This window comes from Sus scrofa, chromosome 8 (genome assembly GCF_000003025.6).
Source record: "Sus scrofa isolate TJ Tabasco breed Duroc chromosome 8, Sscrofa11.1, whole genome shotgun sequence".
NCBI lineage: Eukaryota > Metazoa > Chordata > Mammalia > Artiodactyla > Suidae > Sus > Sus scrofa.
The window spans coordinates 46024192-46047361 of record NC_010450.4 but is presented as its reverse complement, the minus strand read 5'-3'; the positions used below and the strand labels follow the sequence as shown (position 1 = coordinate 46047361).

The 23170-nt window shown below is 36.9% G+C and overlaps 1 protein-coding gene across 6 annotated transcripts in view; it reads right to left on the bottom strand.

Annotated features, from left to right (window-relative positions):
- GLRB (glycine receptor beta) overlaps positions 12907-23170 on the bottom strand; it is a 121587-nt gene continuing 111323 nt past the window's right edge. For 4 of the 6 annotated variants that reach the window (XM_021100488.1, XM_021100486.1, XM_021100487.1 and 1 more), the window contains exons 9-10: positions 20283-20575; positions 12913-15368 (exon numbers count right to left, since the gene is read on the bottom strand). In XM_021100488.1, the coding sequence (XP_020956147.1) occupies positions 15072-15368; positions 20283-20575 (590 nt within the window). In that variant the 3' untranslated portion in view covers positions 12913-15071. 6 annotated transcript variants of the gene reach the window in all.

Genomic DNA, 23170 nt, shown 5'->3' with positions numbered 1-23170 from the left:
TTAACAACATGCATAATGCGGTTAGAAGGTGATGGGTGAGTGAGACACAGGAAAGGTTTTCACGAGGGGCATCACTTAAGTCTGCCTTTGGCCAAGTTTAAATTGGTGACAGTAAGCAGGAACTTGGGAATCACCTGACTCTCCCCAGTAGTAAAAAAGGAAGACAAATAAGTGATCAAGGCTCTGATTGAGGATCTGGTTAAACTCTTACTTCTTCTGTCACAATCCTGCCCAGCCAGTCTCTCAGGCAGAAGCTAAAGGTGAACCATAGATTATTAAGGATTAAATGCAGTGAATCCTCTGATTCATTCCATTTACTTGATGTACAGGCAAAAGCATCTTCCTCATCCAAGAATCCCATTGGCTCTTAATCACAGTCACCAGAAAGAAATCTGAATTAGAATTGTGCTCTGAGCAAAAAGAAGCAGGCATCATAGAGTAACAGAGAGTTTTGTTACTTGCAGCCCTGCTGAGCCCTTAAGACCTAACTGCTCATATTACCTTAGAGTTACATGCAACCCAAAGGGACACAGACTAGACCTTTAGGCAAAATGTGAATAAGGCTCCCCAGATGTGGCCTGAAGCATTCTGGATCTGAGAACTTCCTAAGACTGCTGTTCATCCTAGCCAATTTGAAATTGTTGACTGTTTTGTGGATGTTGATCAAAACTTCACCCACCAGGAGTTCCCGTTGTGGCTCAGTGGTTAAGGAAACCGACTAAGAACCATGAGGTTGCGGGTTCGATCCCTGGCCTTGCTCAGTGGGTTAAGGATCCGGCGTTGCCGTGAGCTGTGGTGCAGGTTGCAGACGCGGCTGGGATCCTGCGTTGCTGTGGCTGTGGCATAGGCCAGTGGCTACAGCTCCGATTGGACCCCTAGCCTGGGAACCTCCATATGCCGCGGGAGCGGCCCAAGAAATGGCAAAAAGACAAGGAAAAAAAAAAAAAACCTGTCTACAGCAGATAATGGTGAACTCTCCTTCTCTGAATTCTGGTGTTGCTGTCAGCTGTGGTGTAGGTTGCAGATGCAGCTAGGATCTGGTGTTGCTGTGGCTGTGGTGTAGGCCGGCGGCTCTAGCTCCGATTCAACCCCTAGCCTGGGAACTTTCATATGCCACGGGAGTGGCCCAAGAAAATAGCAAAAATACAGAAAAAAAAAAAAAGTTCACCCACCACATAAAGTGTTAAATAAACCTTGGAGCAGAAATTCCAATGAGGACTGAGAGGACCTTGTAGAAGAAACCTAATAGGGAGAGAACCACACAGCCAAGTTCACTCATAAAAAGGAGGAGGTGCTTTTAGGAACAGTGGTGGTGGGGCGGGGGGTGGAGGAGAATGTAGAGTGGGGTACACCACATGGGAGTGGATTGCTTCAGATTACTTTTAAATTTTATTCGTAATTTTTTCCCAGAAGAATAACAAAGAAAATGATTTCCCTGCACCTTTCCCCCAGTTTTCTCTGAGGTTAACATCTTATAAAAACATGATGTATGTATCGAAGCTAAAATATTAACATTAGCACAGCATTGTTACTGAATTATAGACTCCATTCTGTTTCCCTGGAGTTTTCCTTAATATCCTTTTGCCATTGAATGATCTGGCCCGGGAAATCATGCTAGTTTGAGTTACCATGTCTTTCCAGTTTCCTTCAAACCATGACAGTTTCCTTGTTTTTCATGCCTTTGACACTTTCGAAGCAGACTGATCAAGTCTTTTGTAGAATGTCCCTCGATTTGACTTTGTCTAACTTTTATTATGGTTAAATATTAATTACGAGTTAATACATATAATTATGCATATATAATTATATAAATAGTATTATAATGTTCAGGTTAGATATTAAAATAATCTATATGACATAGTTATATGCAGTTCATAAGGGGAACACCTAAGGCAAAATAACACCAAAAGGATGGAAAGAGCAATGAAGAGAAAGATACACAGCAAAATTAACATAAGCAAAATAAAATGTAAAATTAATGTAGAGAGGTGAGGAATTCCTGTCTTGGCTCAGGAGGTTAAGAAACTGACTAGTGTCCATGAGGAATCCAGTTTGATCCCTGGTCTTGCTCAGTGGGTTAAGGATCTGGCATTGCTGCAGGGTGTGGTGTAGGCCTGCAGCTGAAGCTCTTATTCGACTCCTAGCCTAGGGACTTTCGTAGGGTGCAGGTGAGGCCCTAAAAAAGAAAAAATTAAAAATAAAGTAGAAAGGTGTAAAATGGGACTGAACAGCATAATTCATACAAATAAATGCAATAACCCATAAGAAACTGTCAGCCTGGAACCCAAATATATATAATTATATGTATATAATAGAGACTCAAACAATAGAATTATGAGAAGAAAATGACAAATTTTGGAGTTTCCACCATGGTGCAGTGGGTTAAGAGTCTGACTGCAGTGGCTCAGGTCACTGCAGAGGTGTGGGTTCAATCCCAGGCCTGGTGCAGTAGGCTAAAGGATCCAGCATCACTACAGCTGTGACCTAGGTCACAGCTATGGCTTGTATTCATTCGCTAGCCCAGGAACTTCCATATGCCATGGATGTGGCTTTAAGAAACAATAATAATAATAAAATCCTATTTTTAAGCATTTTTCTCACAGTTTATGTTCAACAATCACAAATAGTAAAATAAGAAATCAGTAATAAAATAGTAGCCCCCAAATAGATATCCCTAACACATAATGATAGCCAAGCATCCTATGAATTTGGATTCTAGAAGTCACACTTAAAATACTTAAAATACTTAAACTTAAAATCATTTATAACTGAAGTTCAACAAAAATACATATAAAATGTTGCGGCATGGCATGCAGCAGTTCTTGAAGAATTTATAGCTTTATATGCATTTGGAAAATGTGGTTGGAAAACATGGACTAAGTACTTGAATGAAAAAGTTTAGGAAAGAACAACAAAATAAATCCAAAGAAAACAGAAGAAAGGAAATACTGAAGGAAAAAGGGAGAAATGAATAAAGTAGAACATTAGAGTTGATCAATTAAAAAAAAAACTAATTCTTGGATGAGGCTATCAAAATTGAAAACTTCTGCAAGTGTGATTAAGAAAAGAGAAAACATGAGTAAATATCATTAAAATAAAAAATATACAAATTATAAGAGATTTTAGATGTCCCATGACATTATTTCATGGGTAATTGCCAATAATTTAAAAATCAAATGCAATGGATAAATTTCTAGAGAAAATATGTTATCAAAACTCATCTAAGAAGGAAAAAGTCTGAACAGATCAATATGTACTTTTTAAAAAATATTCTCAGAATCATAAATGTCCCTAAACATGTCCTCAGTCACGCAAGGCTGCATCTGTTTTTTGGGGTTTTAGAAAACGCAAATAACTATTAACTCTAGGCTTATTTAATTTCTTCCAGAGTCTAGAAATAAATAGGAGGATACTGAACTCATTTTATGAGACTAGTATAACCTCGATGCATAAGCAATATGGATGACAGAAAAAAAATGATACTATTGGCCAATCTTGCTTATAAACATAGATTATAACAATTTATGTAATTCTCTTTCTTTCTTTATTTTTGGTCTTTTTGTCCTTTTATTAGGGCTGCACCCACAGCATATGGAGGTTCCCAGGCTAGGGCTCTAGTTGGAGCTGTTGCTGCTGGCCTACACCAGAGCCACAGCAATGCTAGATCTGAGACTCGTCTTTGACCTTCACCACAGCTCACAGCAACACCAGATCCTCAATCCACTGAGTGAGGCCAGGCATGGAACCCACAACCTCATGGTTCCTAGTTGGATTCGCTTCCGCTGCGCCAGGAAGGGAATTCCCAATTTACATAATTCTTTAACGACTATACTAAATATAAAAGGAATGTGCTAAGAATAATACATCACAGACAAAAACAGTTTATCCCAGGTATTGTGTCATTACAAAAAAATTTTAACATAGTAACTATGTTTTAGTTTATAGGAGAAAAACAATATAATCATGTCAATAGTTGAAAATTGAGACAATGAGTTTATTCAGCATTTTAGCTTGGCAAAATGTATATATATTCAATTCTGCACCACTTTTTTAATGGAGGATGGGAAATAAATTTTTCCTTACAATCTTGACAGGAGAGCAAATTTGATGTAGTCACTGTAGAAAAATTTTGTGTTATCAATTAATATTTTTAACTGCAAAGGGGTCCTATATGTAGTTATCTACTACCCAGAGCCATTCTCCCATAAATACTAGAATATATAAACAAGAATGCTCATTTCAGCATTGTTTGAAATAAAGTTTTGAAATAATATAAATCGTCGTCATTAAATGAAATATGAAGCATGCATACGATAAAATACTTTGGATGTCTATGTGGATTGCTCTTAAAAAACCAAATGTGAGTGATGATAGAGTTAGCATTAATGTAAATTTTAAAACACTAATATTTGTACATTTTTCTTTAGAATATTATTACATTCAGAAAAATACATCAGAGTTCCTGTCATGGCTCAGTTGTTAATAAACCCAACTAGTACCCACGAAGACACAGGTTCGATCCCTGGCCTTGCTCAGTGGGTTAAAGATCTGGCGTTGCCATGAGTTGTGGCGTAGGTCAGAGACATGGCTTGGATCCAGCATTGCTGCACCCGTGGCATAGGCTGGCAGCTACAGCTCTGATTCAACCCCTAGTCTGGGAACCTCCATATGCTGCCGGTGAAGCCCTAAAAAGAAAAAGTCAAAAAAATAATAATAATAATATAAGCTGACAATCATGGTTGCCTCTGGTTATAAGCACATTATATCAAGATAAAGCCTCAAAAGTGATGATGAGTTCAAGTTAAACGTTAAGGTTTTAATTTCTTCTAAAAAGACAAAATATTCACATAATCCTTATCACAAAAAGAACAGAATAAAACTTAAATCAAATATCCCAGAAAGCTAGAATGATTTAATTCTCAGTATTGGAATGTAGGTAATTATTGTATTTCCTTCACCTTTTCTCCGGCTTTTATCAACTCAAACACATCTCTCTCTCTCTGTCTTTCTCTCTCTTTTTCTCTCTCCCTCCCTCCCTTCCCCTCAATCTCTCTCTTTAATTTCTCTCTCATAGATACACACACACACACACACACACACACACACACACGCACACATTTAAAAGCGTAATATAGGAAGACAGTTCAAGATTCGAAGAAAGGAGTTTTACATAGTTCTGTGTTATGAATGTTCCTCTACCCCCCAATTCATATGTTGAAATGTTGACACTCTAATCCCAAAGTGACAGTATCTGGAGGGGGAGGTTTGGGGCAGCCATTAGGTCATGAGTGTAGAGCTTTCATGAAGGGGATTATTGCTTTTATACAAGAGGATGGACCAGAGAGCTAGCCAGTTTCCTTCTGCCATGTTAGGACACCACAAATAGATGCCCTTCTATAAACCAGGAAGAAGCCCTCACCAAGAACTGGACCATGCTGGCATCCTGATCTTGGACCACCAAACTCCAGAACCCTGAGCAATAAATATTTGTGATTTGAGCCACTGGCGTCTGGTAATTTGTTAAAGCAGCTCAAGCCAGCTGAGACACATAGGTAGATAAATAATCTGGGAGCATTACTACAGAGCAAGAAAAATGCTAATTCATGTCCTGTATCCTTAGATGGTGAGGGAAAATAAACAGGGGCAGCTTGAAACACAGTTGGAGATCTAATTTGCAATTTGATATCTGACTTAAACCATTCTGTAGAGAGTTCTGATTAAGTTCAGGTGAGTCAGGGAAAGGAGCAAAACACATAAAACTTAAGGATGCTGAGGTTTCATCTATAATGGTATGGACATTTCAAGAGCATGGAGGAAAGAAGAGGAGGCTGTTCATGACAAATGGAGAATGACAAGACCAGAAGAGCTGGGATTTAGGCTGCGATCTGAATGATGGCTCACAGAGACCAAGACTGTACATCTCGACAAGATGGAATATTGAACCTCAAGTGCCAAACCCCTCCAGGAGGATAGGAGTATCATGTGTTATGTGGAAGGAGTTTGATTCATCCTAAATTTCACCTAAATTCCAAAGAACTAGACTAAATCAGCATCAAGGCGACTGGGTGTGTTTCCTTCCAGAACCATTTGGCTGGTGGAAAAGAGGAGTTGTTCTCCATGTCTAGAATGATGGGGGCAGGGGAGAGGACAATTCATTTTATGAGGTGGGGCAGAATGAACTTGGGGTATATACAAGCATGAGACTGTTTTTCAATGAATTTCATGTAAATAAATAAGTGGAACAATCTGTTGAGGCTATATTCTTTTCCTGTGGGCCATCTGGTTCATATCAATTAGCACACACTTATTTTATTTGATTCTTAAATAGGCATTCCCTGAAAGAGCTCCTACTATAACCTTCATGTAAAACTGTTCCAGATATACATAAAATAGGTACTCCATAGGAATTCCAAAAGGACAAAAATGTAGTATATCCTAGTTGTGAATAAAACACAAATTTATGTTACATACTATATGTATAAATACAAATATATACCTATATTTACCTAAACCTATTCACACACACACACATAAACACATTCGTATGTATGTGTGTGCATGTAATCTAGTATCATGCCAACATTATGTTTATGATTTAAGTGTTTAACAAATGTTTCTTCAATAAGTGGATAAATATTGCAGCTATGATATAAAACATCTTAAGGAGAGTTAAATATGGCTTTATTACTTACTCATATATTTTTAATATGAATTCAGAATGTACAAATTGCCATTTATACAGGATTGGGTTAATTGCATATTTCGATTAATTGAGAATAACCATTATGCTCAGTAGTTGGGTTACCCATCTTCAAAGAATTGAAATACAATAAAATATATTAACATGACAATTCCATCGAACATAATTTAGTGTTCTCTCTCTCTCTGTTTCAGAAAGAATTTCAGAATTAGGCAGTTTTCCAGGACGACCATTATGAGCATTATCTTTTTCAGTACCATACACACATGACTTAATTAAAAAGAGCTGAATTTGCACAGTGTGTTTAATACAGCTAGGAAATTCCTTTCCTTATTCTTTTTTTTAAAGTCTGAAATATTCTCATTTATTTATTTTTCTTTTAATAGAATATATATAAAATGTGACCCTTAACTATGTGGATTCTCAATTGGGCATTTCATTGCCCACTACCTAACTCTTACCTCAAGGTAAATATTCCAAGGACTCTTTAAGACATTCCAAGAATATTTTAACATGCAATTTATTGTTCCTGCTATTGTTCCTCTCCTTAAATTATTTTATATTCAAAATTGATTTCAATAATTATGAATGTCGGTGTATTTTTTAGCCAAACACCCATTATGCTAAGAAAGAAACTTTGAGGAGCTCCTTTTGTGGCTCAGTGGTAACAAACCCAACCAGTATCCATGAGGACGCAGGTTCGATCCCTGGCCTCGCTCAGTGGGTTAAGGATCTGGTTTGCAGTGAGCTGTGGTGTAGGTCATAGGTTTGACTCGGATCTGGGGTTGCTGTGGCTGTGGTGTAGGCTGGCAGATACAGCTCCAATTGGACCCTTAGGTTGGGAACTTCTACCTGCCGTGAGTGTAACCCTAAAAAGACCAAAAAAGAAAAAAAAAAAAAAACTTTGAAAAGTGGAAATTTCATTTAGAAGTAATTTTAGCACTAGAAATAGTGTAGTTCCAAGAGACAAAAGGAGATAATAATAACCATGGTTTATTGTACATGTCCTATATGCTGGGAACTCTGCTGAGTACTTTACATATATAACAATACATTAAATCTTCAAAATAGTGTTATGAGTTTTTCATTAGTACCCTGTTTTATAAATGGAGAAACTGAGACTCAGGATGTTAAAAAATTTGCCAAGATTTACACTAGTAAATGCAACTGCAGCCTAGACCATCTGTTTCAAAATCCTTGCTCGTAACCACTATAAAAGTCAGAAAAAATGTTGTAATCAGTAATTCTTATGCTATTTTCACTCTCTTTTTAAAAACAAGGTAATCGAGAAAAAGATTCTTTGACAAGGTTTGCAGGGTTGTAAATGGCAAACCTAGAACTATAAACAAATATGATTCCTTCCAGCCCTAGAATCATTCTACCCTCTCCTGCCTCCCACTGTGTTTACATATTGGTTTGGCTTTTGACTCAGTGTAGACACTTGGATTATTTCTATAGGGTGCATGTCACGTGTGTATTCCTAAGAAATTTCACATTTTCATTTGGACATAGTTAACTCGCTGGAAATTTGAAAGCTTCCAAGAGGCCAGTGGATTGATTGGAGACTCTAGTGATTTTTGAATGAAAGGGCTTTTGAGTATACAAATGAATAAACCAGAGGAGTGCAGCTGTGTTTAGAAAGAGGCTTTATAATAGCCTAAGGCAGAATTTATTAGGTATTCCCTCTAATGAGTTCCATATAATATTCTCTCAGTTAATAAGTTAAAGATCATCTTTGTGGCTGACAAGCTTGCAGATTCTGACTTAGACTTATTAAAAATGCTTAAGAGTGTTAGTAAAGTAAGCAGATAGGATGCTGCCATCATGTGCCAAATTCACATCCTCAGAAGGTTTCTAAAAGCTTTGTGGCACAAGGTCTATCTAGTCTTGGAAGAGAAGTGGCCAGAGTGTTTACTGTTGTTAAATGCCCTATACCTCCCGCTACATTGCCAGCTCAAATAAACACTTAAAAGAATATCCCTTGAGAACATACAATCAACTCAGCTGAGCCCTGCAAGATCTAAAATCACCTGTCTCTTCCTCATGTTTACCATTCACAAAATGGAGTTTCTAATACCGTCAGCAATGGCATAGGGTGAGGCAATGCTAATTGACTAATAAAATCCCTATTTGATGAAGTAATTGGAGAAGGATGTGCGGTTTGACTGCATTCTCCCTAAATCACAGTTATACCTCCTTCTGTTCTGTGAATAATATTAATTGAACTGCAATTGCCTCGGGCTGCAAATGGGGATTTACTGAAAACTGTTCCAAGTTATAGGATTAAGATCAGAAGGGAGTTTTAGTTAAGAAAAAAGCACTAGGTAAAGCACATAACATCACCAGCTCAAGAAAATGGGCTTTCCTGTTCATTAGTTCCTCAGTTATGTTACTGGGAAATAAAATCCAAATACCTTTTTAACATTCTTTATTGCAATGTCTCTGCACTTTACAATACATAATTTTTCTTTTAGTTAATGTCTAGCTTCAAAATTCTATGATCTATAGTAAAATGGCCTTTATTTAACTATATTAAATAAGTACTATATTAAAGTCCTCATTACTTTTTCTTTAAGACACTTTTTTTCCTTTCAAATGATTTTTTTCCTTCTCTTATGATTTTTAGTGATATGCATTATTACTCTGATTTGCATTATGGTGACCTGTATAATTAGCATCCTTTTTCCTTCTCTTACTGTTGACTATCATTTAAGAATGCTTCCACACTTAAATGTTTTATTCATCTTAACAAATTTTGGTTAACACAAGACTTTTAACGTATTAAGTACCTAATAGGCATGTATTGATTTACAATTTTTTGTTCAGTATTAGAAAGACCAATTTTGAGTGTGATACATTAGATTTAGGAAATTTAAAGATACTCAGAGTTCCTGCTGTGGCTCAGAGGGATTAAGAACACAACATAGTGTCAGTGAAGATGAGGGTTTGAATCCTGAACTCACTCAGTGAGTTAAGAATCCGGCATTGCCACAAGCTATAGACCTGATTCGACCCCTAGTTTGGGAACTTCCATATACCGCAGGTACAGCCCTAAGAAAAAAAAGAAAAATGAAAAAACACACAAAACTTATGGGAGTGCAAATGCACTTACTGTTTGGAATATAGAAATTCCAACTGGAATAGAATTCATGAATTTTCTCACTATTCCTGCTGGTTAAGGACAAAATTTAATTTTATGTATTTATTGATGTGGATAGGTGTGTGCATGTAGAAAAATGCAAAATGTAGTAAAATACAAAATATTAAGTTTATGCATATATGTATATATACACTAAGGATATAACCAACATATGCATTTAATTTAAAGATATACTTGGAATAAATCTGCTTTTCTAAAGCAAGGTAATCAAATTCTAATAAGAAATCCTTAACAAAGGTTATAAAATAGATTTAAAACTATTTCTCATCTTAGTTTTCATACATTAAAATTTCATATCCAACTGTTTATATAAACTGAAAATTTCCATAATATGGTTGATGATGAATTGAGTGGTTTTTAGAGCACCTTAATTTGAACTATGCATACGTAATGGGAAATAATTGTATTTCATATTCAATAGAGATGAAACCGTCTAACTGAAAACTACTTAATGTTGAAAAATACATTAGTTAAAATGAGTATTTGAAGATATACCATCCAAGACTGGCCCACTTAAGAGAAATAATGAGACATAAAATTAACCACTTACCTAAAAAGAAAGGTACCTGACTGAACTTATTACTCCCATCACCACTAAACCTGATACACAAAGGTCAATTTCACTATAGTTGGGGTTTAAGAGGTGAGCAGCAGCTACAAAATGAGTTAAACTTTCAGCAAGGAGAATTTCCTATGTCAGAGAGAGGGTTTTTTAAGTTAGTTCATGGGGCAACACAAAGTTCTAAAGATGCTTGAGCAGAATGCCATGATCTCAGCTTTATTAAAGAAATTAATGCCATGAAAAGGAAATAAAGAATGTGATAGTGAATTGCTTCCAGAAAAGAAAAATAAAAGTGGGTGGGGGACAATTGACAAATTTGGGTTTGTTTTTGTTTTTGTTTTTGTTTTTGTTTTTTTGCTTTTTTAGGGCCACACCCATGACACATGGAGGTTCCCAGGCTAGGGGGTCAAATCAGAGCCACAACTGCTGGCCTATGCCACAGCCACAGCAACACCAGATCCCAGCCCCGTCTGCGACCTACATACACCACAGCTCACAGCAACATGGGATCCTTAATCCACTGAATGAGGCCAGGGATTGAACCCACAACCTCATGGTTCCTAGATGGATTTGTTTCTGCTGCACCACTACAGGAACTCTGGCAAATTTTTTTTTTTTTTTTTGTCTTTTTGCCTTTTCTAGGGCTGCTCCTGTGGTATATGGAGGTTCCCAGGCTAGGAGTCCAGTCAGAGCTGTAGCTGCCAGCCTACTCCAGAGCCACAGCAATGCAGGATCCGAGCCACATCTGCAACCTACACCAAGGCTCATGGCAAGGCCAGATCCTTATCCCACTGAGCAAGGCCAGGGATTGACCCGCAACCTCATGGTTCCTAGTTGGATTCATTAACCACTGAGCCATGACAGGAACTCCCTGGCAAATTTGAATAAGGTCTCTAGATTATTTTATCATGTCAATTTCTTGATCATAATGGTAGTTATGAAAAAAATGTCCTTGTTTAGAAACATACATTGAAGTGTGTAAATATAAAGGGACATAGTCATATCTGCACCTTAAATGTTTCAGAAACAAATATGTCTCATTTGAGCACACACACAATATGGGAGGGAAAATCAAGTAAGTGTGATGAAATATTAAAAATTAGGGAATCTGGATGAATGGTGCACAGGAATTTTTTGTAATATTTTTGCACTTTTTTTTGGAAGTCTGAAACAGTGTCAAAAATTTTTTTTAGGAATTCCCATTTGTGGCTCAGCGGTAACAAACCCAACTTGTATCCACAAGGACTCAGGCCTTGCTAAGTGGGTTAAGCATCCAGAGTTGCTGTGGCTGTGGTATATGCCAGCAGCTGCAGATCTGATTCGACCCCTAGCCTGGGAACTTACATATGCTGTATATGCGGCCCTAAAAAGAAAAAAAAGAAAAGTTTTTTTAAAAAGAAAAGTGATATGTCCACAACATACAGTAGATTTAGAGATGACTAAGCTGTGAGAGTTTGCACACAGCATCGTGAAATCTACCTGAGAGGTATTTTGGAAGGACATTTGAGGGAATTTTCCCTAATTTAAAATACATGTCTTTCAACTCAGCAACTCCACTTCTTACATCTGCCTCATGGAAATATACACAAATGTGCACAAAAATATTTATTGCAATACCATTTTGTATTGGAAAAGAAAAATAATAAAATATTCTGTTTAAAAAGAAGCTAAACTTAGGCACATCCATGCCATAGAATAATAGGAGGCAAAAAGATAGATTTATGAACACCCAGAAGGTCTTCACATACAAAAATATCCAAGGCATATTAAACCAAAAAAAAAATTGCAAAACTATACATATGGTAAAATCCAAATTATATTAAATTCCACTCTGTAAGGTTATCTTTTATATTTAAAAAGTAGATAGAGATTGTAAATGCCTGGAGTAAGGTCTGGATGTTCACACATCTGGAAGACAAAAAAATTTGAAGAAAGAAGGTGATGAGAGCAACATTAAGTGCTTGTTTACTCTAAACTTATCTGTGTTTTCTAATGTCAAGGTATTCATGTACTGCTTACATAATTAAAAAATAACACCACAAAGGAAATGTAAAGGAGTGAGAGTCTATATAGCACAGGGAACCATATTTAGTCACTTGTGATGGAACATGATGGAGGATAATCTGAGAAAAATAATATATGTATATGTATATGTATATATATATGTATATACATAACTGGGTCACTTTGCTGTGTGGCAGAAAATGACATAACCTTGTACATCAACTATAAAATCAAAATCAAAAAATAAAAAAATAAAGGAGTGAGATTATAGACTGCTATAATATTCTGATGAATAGGAAAGGGAAACTGAATTATGATGGTGTCTGCAGAAATGAGGAGGCTGTGGTAGGTGTCTGTGGGAGAGTGTTTAGGACATGGAACCTGAAAAAATGTACCATGTGAGAAAGGAAGTCAGATTTAACATGGATGACTGGAATAGTGATGGCTTTATCAGAAAGAGAAAGCAAAAAACACAACTGATTTGTAAGGAGAAATACTGATTTGTTTATTTTGGAAACACTGAATCTGATAAATTGATATTCAGGTAAATAGACTGCAAGTTTCCTATAAAGACATAATATTTAAAGTACACAGATCAGAACTACTCTGGCATTAAGAGACTAAATTCTCAAGATAACAATATAAAGCAATCATCAGTGGACACTGATTGTACTTTGTTATGATCATTGCATAATGTTCCATTTGTAATTATACACACAGACTTAATCCTGGGATAACTATTCATATATATTTAGGTGTTAAAGTTGATCTTAGGCTACAATATTATATGACAGAAAGGAATTCGTTCACATTATTTTCAAAATAAATTCTTATAGGATGAGACCTGTCTCCCATTTAGTACATTTCCTACTTAAAACTCTGTATGTCAATCAATCTCCCTAATAGGAATGAAATTTGCAAGAATAAAGAAAAGAGATGATAAGCAAATATAATTATTATAAATAAAATTTAAATGCTCTGAGTCTTATTCAAGACAATTTTTGCTACCACAGTTCCATTAAGATGCTATTGCCCTGGGTTCTAGCAGGATGCTGAAGTCCATTAATAAAGTTACTTGTGGCATTTTAAAACTATTCACATGACTAGGCTTTTGCAACTAGAGGGGGGCTGAAGGACCACAGAGGATGAGATACATCTTATTTTTCTAAAGATTTAGTCATCAGTTGCTCTTAAAAATTAAAGTATTCCATAAAATAGTATTGGATTATATATGACAATTTGCATAAACAATATTTAAACGGATTTTATTATTGAATTCACCATCCAGACTCTCAGCTGCAACAAAACTCTCTAATCACATAAATATACCTATTTGGACTTATTTTTATGTTATGTGGATTCCTGATAGTATTAATATCAGCTATGGAGAAATAAAAAGGTACATTGGCTGCATTATTACCAGGAAATAGGAGACTTATAGACCAGAAAGTATCTGTTTTCAACTTGGAACAAGATCAAAGAAAGTAAATCTAAGTAGTCTAGGCTTTTAGCAAGAAGGAAAATACAATTAGAAATGAAGCCTAACAAAGCTATTATTCACTTAAACTTTAAACGTTTTGTAACAAAATCAAAAGCTATTCAAACAAGAAAAAAAGAAATTCAGAAAAATATGTTAATTTTGCTTTAAAATATGTAAGCATTTTTATAAAATAAAGAAGTTAAAATCCTTTAATGATCATGGAATTTTTTCCCCAAATCAAGTTACTTATAGTAATAAGATATTTTCCTCTTGGTTTCTTAAAAATGGTATGAAATCACATATTCATTACTATATTCCAATTTAAAATACTTATGACTCTTTTAAGGCACAATGATTTTGTATACTCTGTATCAACAAAATAAAATCCATGAAAATATATTTAGGTTTTAAAGTGGATTAAATAGAATTTCTTTTATCAGAAATATTTAATCAATATATCTATCCTTTATATTTATTTTATCAGAAACCAGAATTCAGCACTAATTTAGGTAAATCTAGCTTTCCCTTTGTTTCAAAAATGCTTACTGGGTTTTATTATCTGGCATTTTGACAACACAGGCACACTTTAAAATGAGCTGATTTTACAAATTAGGAATTTTTTGAACTTTATTTCTCCACAGAGCCACATAATTATAGCTGATATATTTCTACTTATAAAGTTATACAATATGTAATATAATTTTGATTTATCTGTGATAATACCATCTAAAATTATACAAGAATAATACAGCTTTCTCTGAAAGTTACAAGGAAGGAGATTTGAAATACTACATATATTAGAATGCTGATCATAACAAGGTTCAGCGTGCACACCATTTTATTATCAGAATTATCAGAAGTATTTGCAATTTATGCTAACTGAAGAGAAATGTTTGCATTTTATTTCATGTAGTATGCTTGTCCTTCATTTATTCCTAAAGCAATAAGTTTGCTTTACATAAATACATCATTATTAGAGCACAGACGTAACAAGATCATGCTGCCATTCAACATGAAGGTGCCAAGTTTTTATAACAATCCAATGGCATCCAAAATGCAAGATATTGCTATGAAAATGCGAAAAAAATGTTCACAGATTGGCATTTATGAATGACGTTGGTCACAATGCAATGGGATTTTATTTTATATTAATGAAAAAAGTTTATCATAAATATATAGACCAGTAGATAACATTGAAGAACAGGAAGCAGAATGGAAACAAGGCCCTAGCGTAAAGATCAATCCGCTTCGCTGCTGTGGGGATAACAGGTTTGGCGGGAGGTGGCTTCTTGTTGTTCTTGGCCTGAGATTTTCCAAGTCCATTGTTGACTTCAATTGGTTTTCCATAGCAGTCATAATTGGACAATTCAAAATCTCTTGGTAAGCTGCCCACGATGCTGAAGTCATTAGATCTCAGATCAGACTTGGAGGTACAAACCTTTTTGCATCTGGTCTCTCCAACCTGATAACAAAAATGAAAGGCAGGGGCATATTCAGAATTTTGCCATTGATAACATGTCTTCAAAAAGATAGTTTAGGGAGTTCCCGTTGTGGCGCACCAAAAATGAATCCAACTAGTATCCATAAGGATGAGGGTTTGATACCTGGCCTCACTCAGTGGGTCAGGGATCAGTCATTGCCATGAGCTGTGGTGTAGATAACAGATGCGGCTCTTATCCGCATTGCTGTGGCTGTGGTGTAGGCCAGCAGCTGTAGCTCAGATTAGACCTCTAGCCTGGGAACTTCCATATGTCGCAGGTGGGGCCCTAAAAAGCAAAAAAAAATAGAGATAGCTTTAAAATATGATGGTTTCATCATTGACTCGTAGCTCTTTTTGACAAATGGCAAGAAGCATAAAACTGCATGTTTTAACAAGCTGAACAAACCTCAAACAGGATGAATCCTAGAAAAACCATACCAAAATATATAATTAAACTTCTGAACAATAAAAGCCAAAACCAAACCAAAACAAACAAACCAAAATCTTGAAAGCAGCCAGAGAAAAATTACTCTACCTAAAGGAGAATAACAATGTGAATGAAGGATAGTTCTCTCCAGAAGCCAAAGAGGCCAAAAGGAAGGGGAGCAATATTTTTTAGGTTCTAAAGGACAGGAATTGTCAACCAAGAATCCTATTCCCAGTGAAAAATATCCTTTGGGAATGGAGGGAAACCAAACCAAGGCATTCTCAGATGAAGAAAAACTAGAAGACCTGTCACCAGCAGAGCTACCCAAAATAGTACATAAAGGAAATTCTCTACAAGGAAAGAAATAATAAAAGACAGAATCTTGGCATATCAGAATGAAAGATCAAGTGTAAGCAAAAATGTGCACAAATATAATGAACTTCCCTTCTACCTTTGAGCTTTCCAAATTATGTTGGATGGCGAATCAATAATTATTACACTTTCTAACTGGTTCTAAGAAATATTTACAATAATTACATCATCTAGAGAGGAAAGGAAAAGGATATTACAGGAGGTAATGTTTGCACACATCATGCAAACTGGTAAAATAATGACTGTGACAACTTATGTGTATATAATGTAGTACCTAGAATAACTTCTAAGCAAGATAGTGATGTACTTAAAAATAATATAGGACACTCAAAATTCCATTATAGAAAATGTTCAAGCAATCCACAGGAAAGAAGGAAAAACAAGAGAGATTTTTAAAAAGCAGAACACACAGGAAATAAAACATAAAACAATAGACTGAAGCCCTAACATATCAATAAATATATTAAATTTAAATGATTTAGGAGTTCCCATTGTGGCTCAGCAGTATTGAACACGACTAGTATTCATGAAGACTCAGGTTCCATCCCTAGCCTCACTCAGTAGGTTAAGGATCCAGCATTGCCAGGAGCTGTGGTGTAGGCCACAGACACGGCTTGGATCTGGTGTTGCTGTGATGGTAGCATAGGCCAGCAGCTACAGCTCCAATTCGACCCCTAGCCTGTGAACTTCTATATGCCACCAGTGTGGCCCTTAAAGGAGCCAAAAAAAAAAAAAAAAAGATCTAAATGTATAAATTAAAAATGAGAAGGGAGGACAGATTAAAAGGCAAAAACCACCTACATACTGTCTACAAGAAATTCACTTCATGTATAATTATATGGACATGTTGGATATAAAGGGGTGCATAAAAGATATGTCAAAGACATGATTTCTTTAAGGCCCATGATAGGTCTGCATTAATGAGTTTTTTGTTGGTTTTTTTTTGTTTTTGTTTTTTAGGGCGGCACCCATGGCATATGGAAGTTCCCAGGCTAGGGGTAGAATCAGAGCTAAAGCTTCTGGCCTACACCACAGCCACAGCAATGTAGGATCTGAGCCGCATCTGTGACCTACACCACAGCTCACGGCAATGCCGGATCCTAAACCCACTGAGCGAGGTCAGGGATTGAACCCACAACCTCAAGATTCCTAGTCGCATCCATTTCCACTGCACCATAGCTGGAACTCCTGCTTAATGAATATTTTATGTTTATTCCCCATGAAGAGGATTAGGACAGAAAGAACCCTAAGACATAATCTCCTTACAAGGTAACAACTAAGAATTTGCAGAGAGTTTTGGCTGTAGGCTAAGAAAATGAGTTTAAAGACTTAACAGAAAAAGAGAGCTGTGGGCAGCACCAATTAAGAACATATGCAACCCAACTGAAAAATGGGAACAAGACCTAAATAGACTTTTCTCCAAAGAAGACATACAGATGGCCAACAGGCACATGAAAAAATGCACAATATCATTGATTATTAGAGAAATGCAAATCAAAACTACATTGAGGTACCACCTCACACCAGTCAGAATGGCCATTATTAACAATGAACAAATAACAAATGTTGGTAAGGGTGTGGAGAAAAGGGTACCCTCCTCCACTGCTGGTAATGCAAATTCATATAACCACTATGAAAAAAAGTATGGAGGTACCTCAGAAAACTAAATATAGAACTACCATATGACCCAGCAATTCCACTCTTGGGCATATATCCAGAAAAAACTTTCATTGAAAAAGATATTTGCACCCCTATATTCATTTCAGCACTATTCACAATAGCCAAGACACGGAAACAACCTAAATGTCCAGCAACACAGGAATGGATTAAGAAGATGCGGTACATATATACACAATGGAATACTACTCAGCCATAAAAAAGAACAAAATAACACCATTTGCAGCAACATTGAGGGAACTAGAGACTCTCATACTAAGTGAAGTCAGAAAGAGGAAGACAAATACCGTATGATATCACATATCTGGAATCTAATATATGGCACAAATGAACTTTCCACAAAAGAAATTCATGGACTTGGAGAACAGACTTGCAGTTGCCAATAGGGAGAGGGAGGGAGTGGGATGGACTGGGATTTAGGGGTTGGTAGAAGCAAACCATTAACATTTGGAGTGGATCTGGAGTGGAGAAGCCAGGAGATCCTGCTTTATAGCACAGGGAAATATATCTAATAACTTGCAATGGAACATGATGGAGGATAATGTGAGAAAAAGGATATATATATGTATGTATAACTGGGTCACTTTGCTATACAGCAGAAATTGACAGAACATTAAATCAATTGTAATAAAAAATTTAATGAAAAAAAATAGCATATTGCACCACGATGTTCATAGCAGCACTATTCATGATAGCCAAGACATAGAAACAGCCTAAATGTCCCTCAACAGATGAATGGATTAAGATGTGATACATATACACAATGGAATACTACTCAGTAATAAAAAAGGACAAAATAATGCCATTTGGGGCAACATAGATGCAACTGGAAATTCTCATACTAAGTGAAGTAAGTCAGAAAGAAAAAGACAAATCCCATATGATATCACTTATATGTGGAATCTTAAATATGCACAAATGAACCAATCTACAAAACAGAAACAGACTCACAGACATAGAGAACAGACTTGTGGTTGCGAAGCAGGAGCAGGGAGAGAGTGGGATGGACACAGAGTTTGGGGTTGGTAGATACAAACTATTAGATTTAGAATGGATAAGCAATGGGGTTCTACTGCACAATACAGGAACTATATCCAAATCTCTTGGGGTAGAACACAATGGAAGACAGTATGAGAAAAAGAAATATACATATATGATTGGGTCACTATGCTATACAGCATAAGTTGGCACAACACTGTAAATCCACTATACTTTAATAAAAGGATAAATAAAATAAAATACAAGATCCAAAAAAGTAAAATAAATAAATAAATAAAAATATAAAAATAATTGGCAAAAAAAGAACAGATTGCTTGCCTCTGTATCTAAAAATGTGTCTAACTCTAGTGTCAGTAGCAATAGTGCCCAGCAAATGGATACAGTCTAGGGCCACATGTAGGCAGAGTAGGCAAGTTTCCAAGGCTGTAGCATGGTCTGGACCCGTTAGTCTCTCATGAAATGTACCTGCTAAGCTCAATGGAGATCTCCTGGTTTATCATCTTCTCAACTAGAGGTCATCAAGCAGGGGCATGTTGGGGTAATGGCCAGCCATCCCTAACACGTGACAGTCTGTGGCTCCAGGATTTATCAGTACCTGAATCTAGAGGCAGGGCCCACTCTTCTTAAACCCATTACCAAATGACATGGCAAGGTTAAGGGTCTTTACTGTCCAGTTCTTCTCTAGCTACTCATCCTAGGCTGGACAAATCCCAAACCATAGGCACAGTTGCCCTGTGGGCCAGGCATCCAATAAATAAGTAGCCGGCCTGACATGTGAAGTTCTCCAACTTGACGGAGAAGAGGTGGGAGACTGAATAAAGAACATGGGGACCCCTAAACCTTCAGTGCTTCCCCAACAGTCCCCTGACCTTTCACTAAAGCTTGGCAGTGGGAAACAGGAGGAAGATCTGTAATTTGGGCAGGACCTCCACACTCAATGTTGGCCATCAAAGCAAAGAAATTTCCAAGGAAAGGTCCTAGGAAAATCCTCCAGAAATTTGATAAGGTGTTGATTTTTTTTTCCTCTTCACTAGTTTTCTTTCCTTTTTTTTTTTTTTTTTTATGACCACCCCTGTGACATATGTAAGTTCCCTGGCTAAGGGTCCAGCCTACTGAAATGGGATCCAAGCTGCATCTGCGAGCTACAGAGCCAACGTGCAGCAATGCTGAATCCTTAACCCACTGAGTGAGGCCAGAGATAGGACCTGCAGCCTCATAAAGATCATGTCAGATTCTTAACCCACTAAACCACAATGGGAAACCCCTCTTAACAAGTTTTGGGCCTCAGTGTTTTCTATCCTTTTCCAAAAAGCATGTTATGCTTAGTCCCTTTTCATCTGTGAAAGCAAAAGCAGTGAAAACCAATTATATCCAAACTTTATACCCACAGAATGCACTTTGCTGATGGATGTCATCCTTACCTGCAAGGTGCTGATGTGAACAGGAGTGCCTGTACCATTCACGGTGTTCTTTTTCACTGCATTAGCCCCCTTCCCATCTGCTTGCTCAGCCTTGGCGATTCTGGCTTTTTCTGCTTCCACTCGCTTGGGGTTATTCAGCATCACCTGGACGACAGCATACTCCACCAGGGATGCAAACCCAAAGAGCAGACAGGCGATGAGCCACACATCAAGAGCCTTCACGTAGGACACCTTGGGAAGCTCAGCAGCCAGGGTTGTGCACTCAGAAGCCAAGCTGAGCACTGAGAAGATTCCTGTATGTACAGAAAGGGTGATTCAGGTTGCTTTTCACTCCCATGTAATGTTCAGCAATTATTGCTCTTTGATGAAATCTCTCTCCAGTAACTTCCAATGTTCCTCAGGTCCCTTTAAAGCTCATGGAGTAAGGAGTTCCTGTCATGGCTCAGCAGAAACAAATCTCACTAGCCTCCATGAGGATGCAGGTTTTGATCCCTGGCCTCGCTCAGTGGGTTAAGGATCTGGCATTGCCATGAGCCGTGGTGTAGGTTGCAGACACGGCTCAGATCTGGTGTGGCTGTGGCTGTGATTTAGGCCTGCAGCTGTAGATCCAATCTGACCCCTACCCTGGGAACTTCTATATGCTGCAGGTGCAGCCCTAAAAAGACCAAAAAAAAAAAAAAAAAAAAAAAAAAAAAAAAGCTCAGGAAGTAGAAGCAATACCATGTACATGTACATACATTTTAATGTCAGAGTGATTGAATGTTGGTGGGGACGTGTATAAACATTGTATGTTAAAAAATAAATATAAATTTGCACCAAGGTATAAAAAGGCCATGTGGATCTTGCTTAAATATTAAAGATGTTTTGGAGTTCCCATCATGGTGCAGTGGAAATGAATCCGACTAGGAACCATGAGGTTGCGGGTTTGATCCCTGGCCTTGCTCAGTGGGTTAGGATCTGGCATTGCCATGAACTGTGGTATAGATCACAGACATGGCTTGGATCCTGTGTTGCTGTGGCTGTGGCTGTGGTGTAGGCCAACGGCTATAGCTCTGATTGGACTCCTAGCCTGAGAACCTCCATGTGCCACGAGTGCGGCCCCAAAAAGCAAAAAAAAAAAAAAAAAAGGAGATGTTCCAAACTTTTCCAAAGTATCTCTGAGAAGCCACAAAGCTCTCTGATGAGAGTTAGTTCATTTTTCAGCTTTATTGTAGACAGTAGATAGAGCTGAATTTTACTATATGAACAGAAAAATCAGAACAAGACTAGGATATATAAAATAATTTTCTGGTATTTCAAAATTTTTAAAAATCTAGTAAAGACAAAGCAGAAAACATCCCTGATATTTCAGGGGAAAGAAATGATTGTAGGTTTTCAAGGAAAGAATAAAATTCTGAATATTAACCACATATATGTAATATTAACCATATATGGCAAGCTAACTAGTTATATATCAACATAAGTCAAATAAGTACAAAATCTCAAAAAAGAATTGCAATAATTCATGTACCATCTTTTTTTTTTTTTTTTTTTTTTGTCTTTTTAGGGCCACACCCATGGCACATAGAGGTTTCCAGGCTAGGGGTCTAACAGATCTACAGCTGCCAGCCTACACCACAGCCACAGTCATGCAGGATACCAGCCACATCTGTGACCTACACCATGGCTCACGACAACGCCAGATCCTTAACCCACCAAGCAAGGCCAGAAATCGAATCTGCATCCTCATGGACACTAGTTAGGTTCGTTACCACTGAGCCACAACAGGAACTCCTCATCTCCCATTTTCTATCCCCTCCTGCCATGTTTCCATGCTTTCCCCTAGGTCTCATCCTCCCTCCTGCCTTCCTTTGTATTTTCAGAACAGGGGCTGGGGAAACATGACCCCTTGGCATGGACAACCACTAACACACTGGGTCAGAACCTCATGCAAGGTCAAGGGAGCCTCACTCTAAGTCAAGCAGGTACAGGCTTGCCTTGGCTCTGAGGGTCCATTTCACTTATGGGGCCAAGTGTAGTTTTTTCCTTTTAGATGTGACCACTTCTGAGATTTAATGAAAACATTATCCTAATAAGAAAGAGGTACTTGGATTATTTCCCCTTGCATTGGAAATACAGTAAGCACTATATTAGTATCAATAATCAGTTAAAACACTGAAAAATATATACTATATCTATTGTGTCATTTCAGAGGCTTCTGAAAGGTAAGAAGATTTTTTGATATTCGAGAACTAAGAGACTCTCCTAAAAAGAAAGGATTTTAGTAAAATATAGCATCTGCAGATGGAAACAATATTTTATATATACATATATTTATAGAAAAACTTAATAATCATCTCATTTACTATTATGGTAATTATCCTCCATCCTAAAGAACACTAATTAACAGGCCTATATTTTAAAAGTTAATATAGGAAATTCTCATTGTGGCGCAGCAGAAACAAATCCAACTAGTATCCATGAGGATGCGGTTTGATCTCTGGCCTCATTCAGTGGGTTGGGGATGCCGTATTGCTGTGAGCTGTGGTTAGGTTGATCCCTTATTGCTGTGGATATGGTTTAGGTCAGCAGCTATAGCTCCAATTAGACCCCTAGCCTGGGAACTTCCATATGCTACAGATATGGCCCTAAAAAGCAAAAAAAAAAAAAAAAAAAAAAAAAAAAAAAAAAAAAAAAGAAGAAGATAAAAAAAGTTAATATAGATTTTAGTGTTTTCTAACTTAGAAGTGAAAATTAACCTAAAAATCCAAGATCTTCTCAGTCATTGCCCTAAACCACAGTTAATTACACCTACAGGCTTTAATTTGGTAAATCCTCATTCCAAGTCATTTTTTCATTCCTAATCAAATGTTATATTAACTTATCAATCAAAACAAGCCTGGAGATAG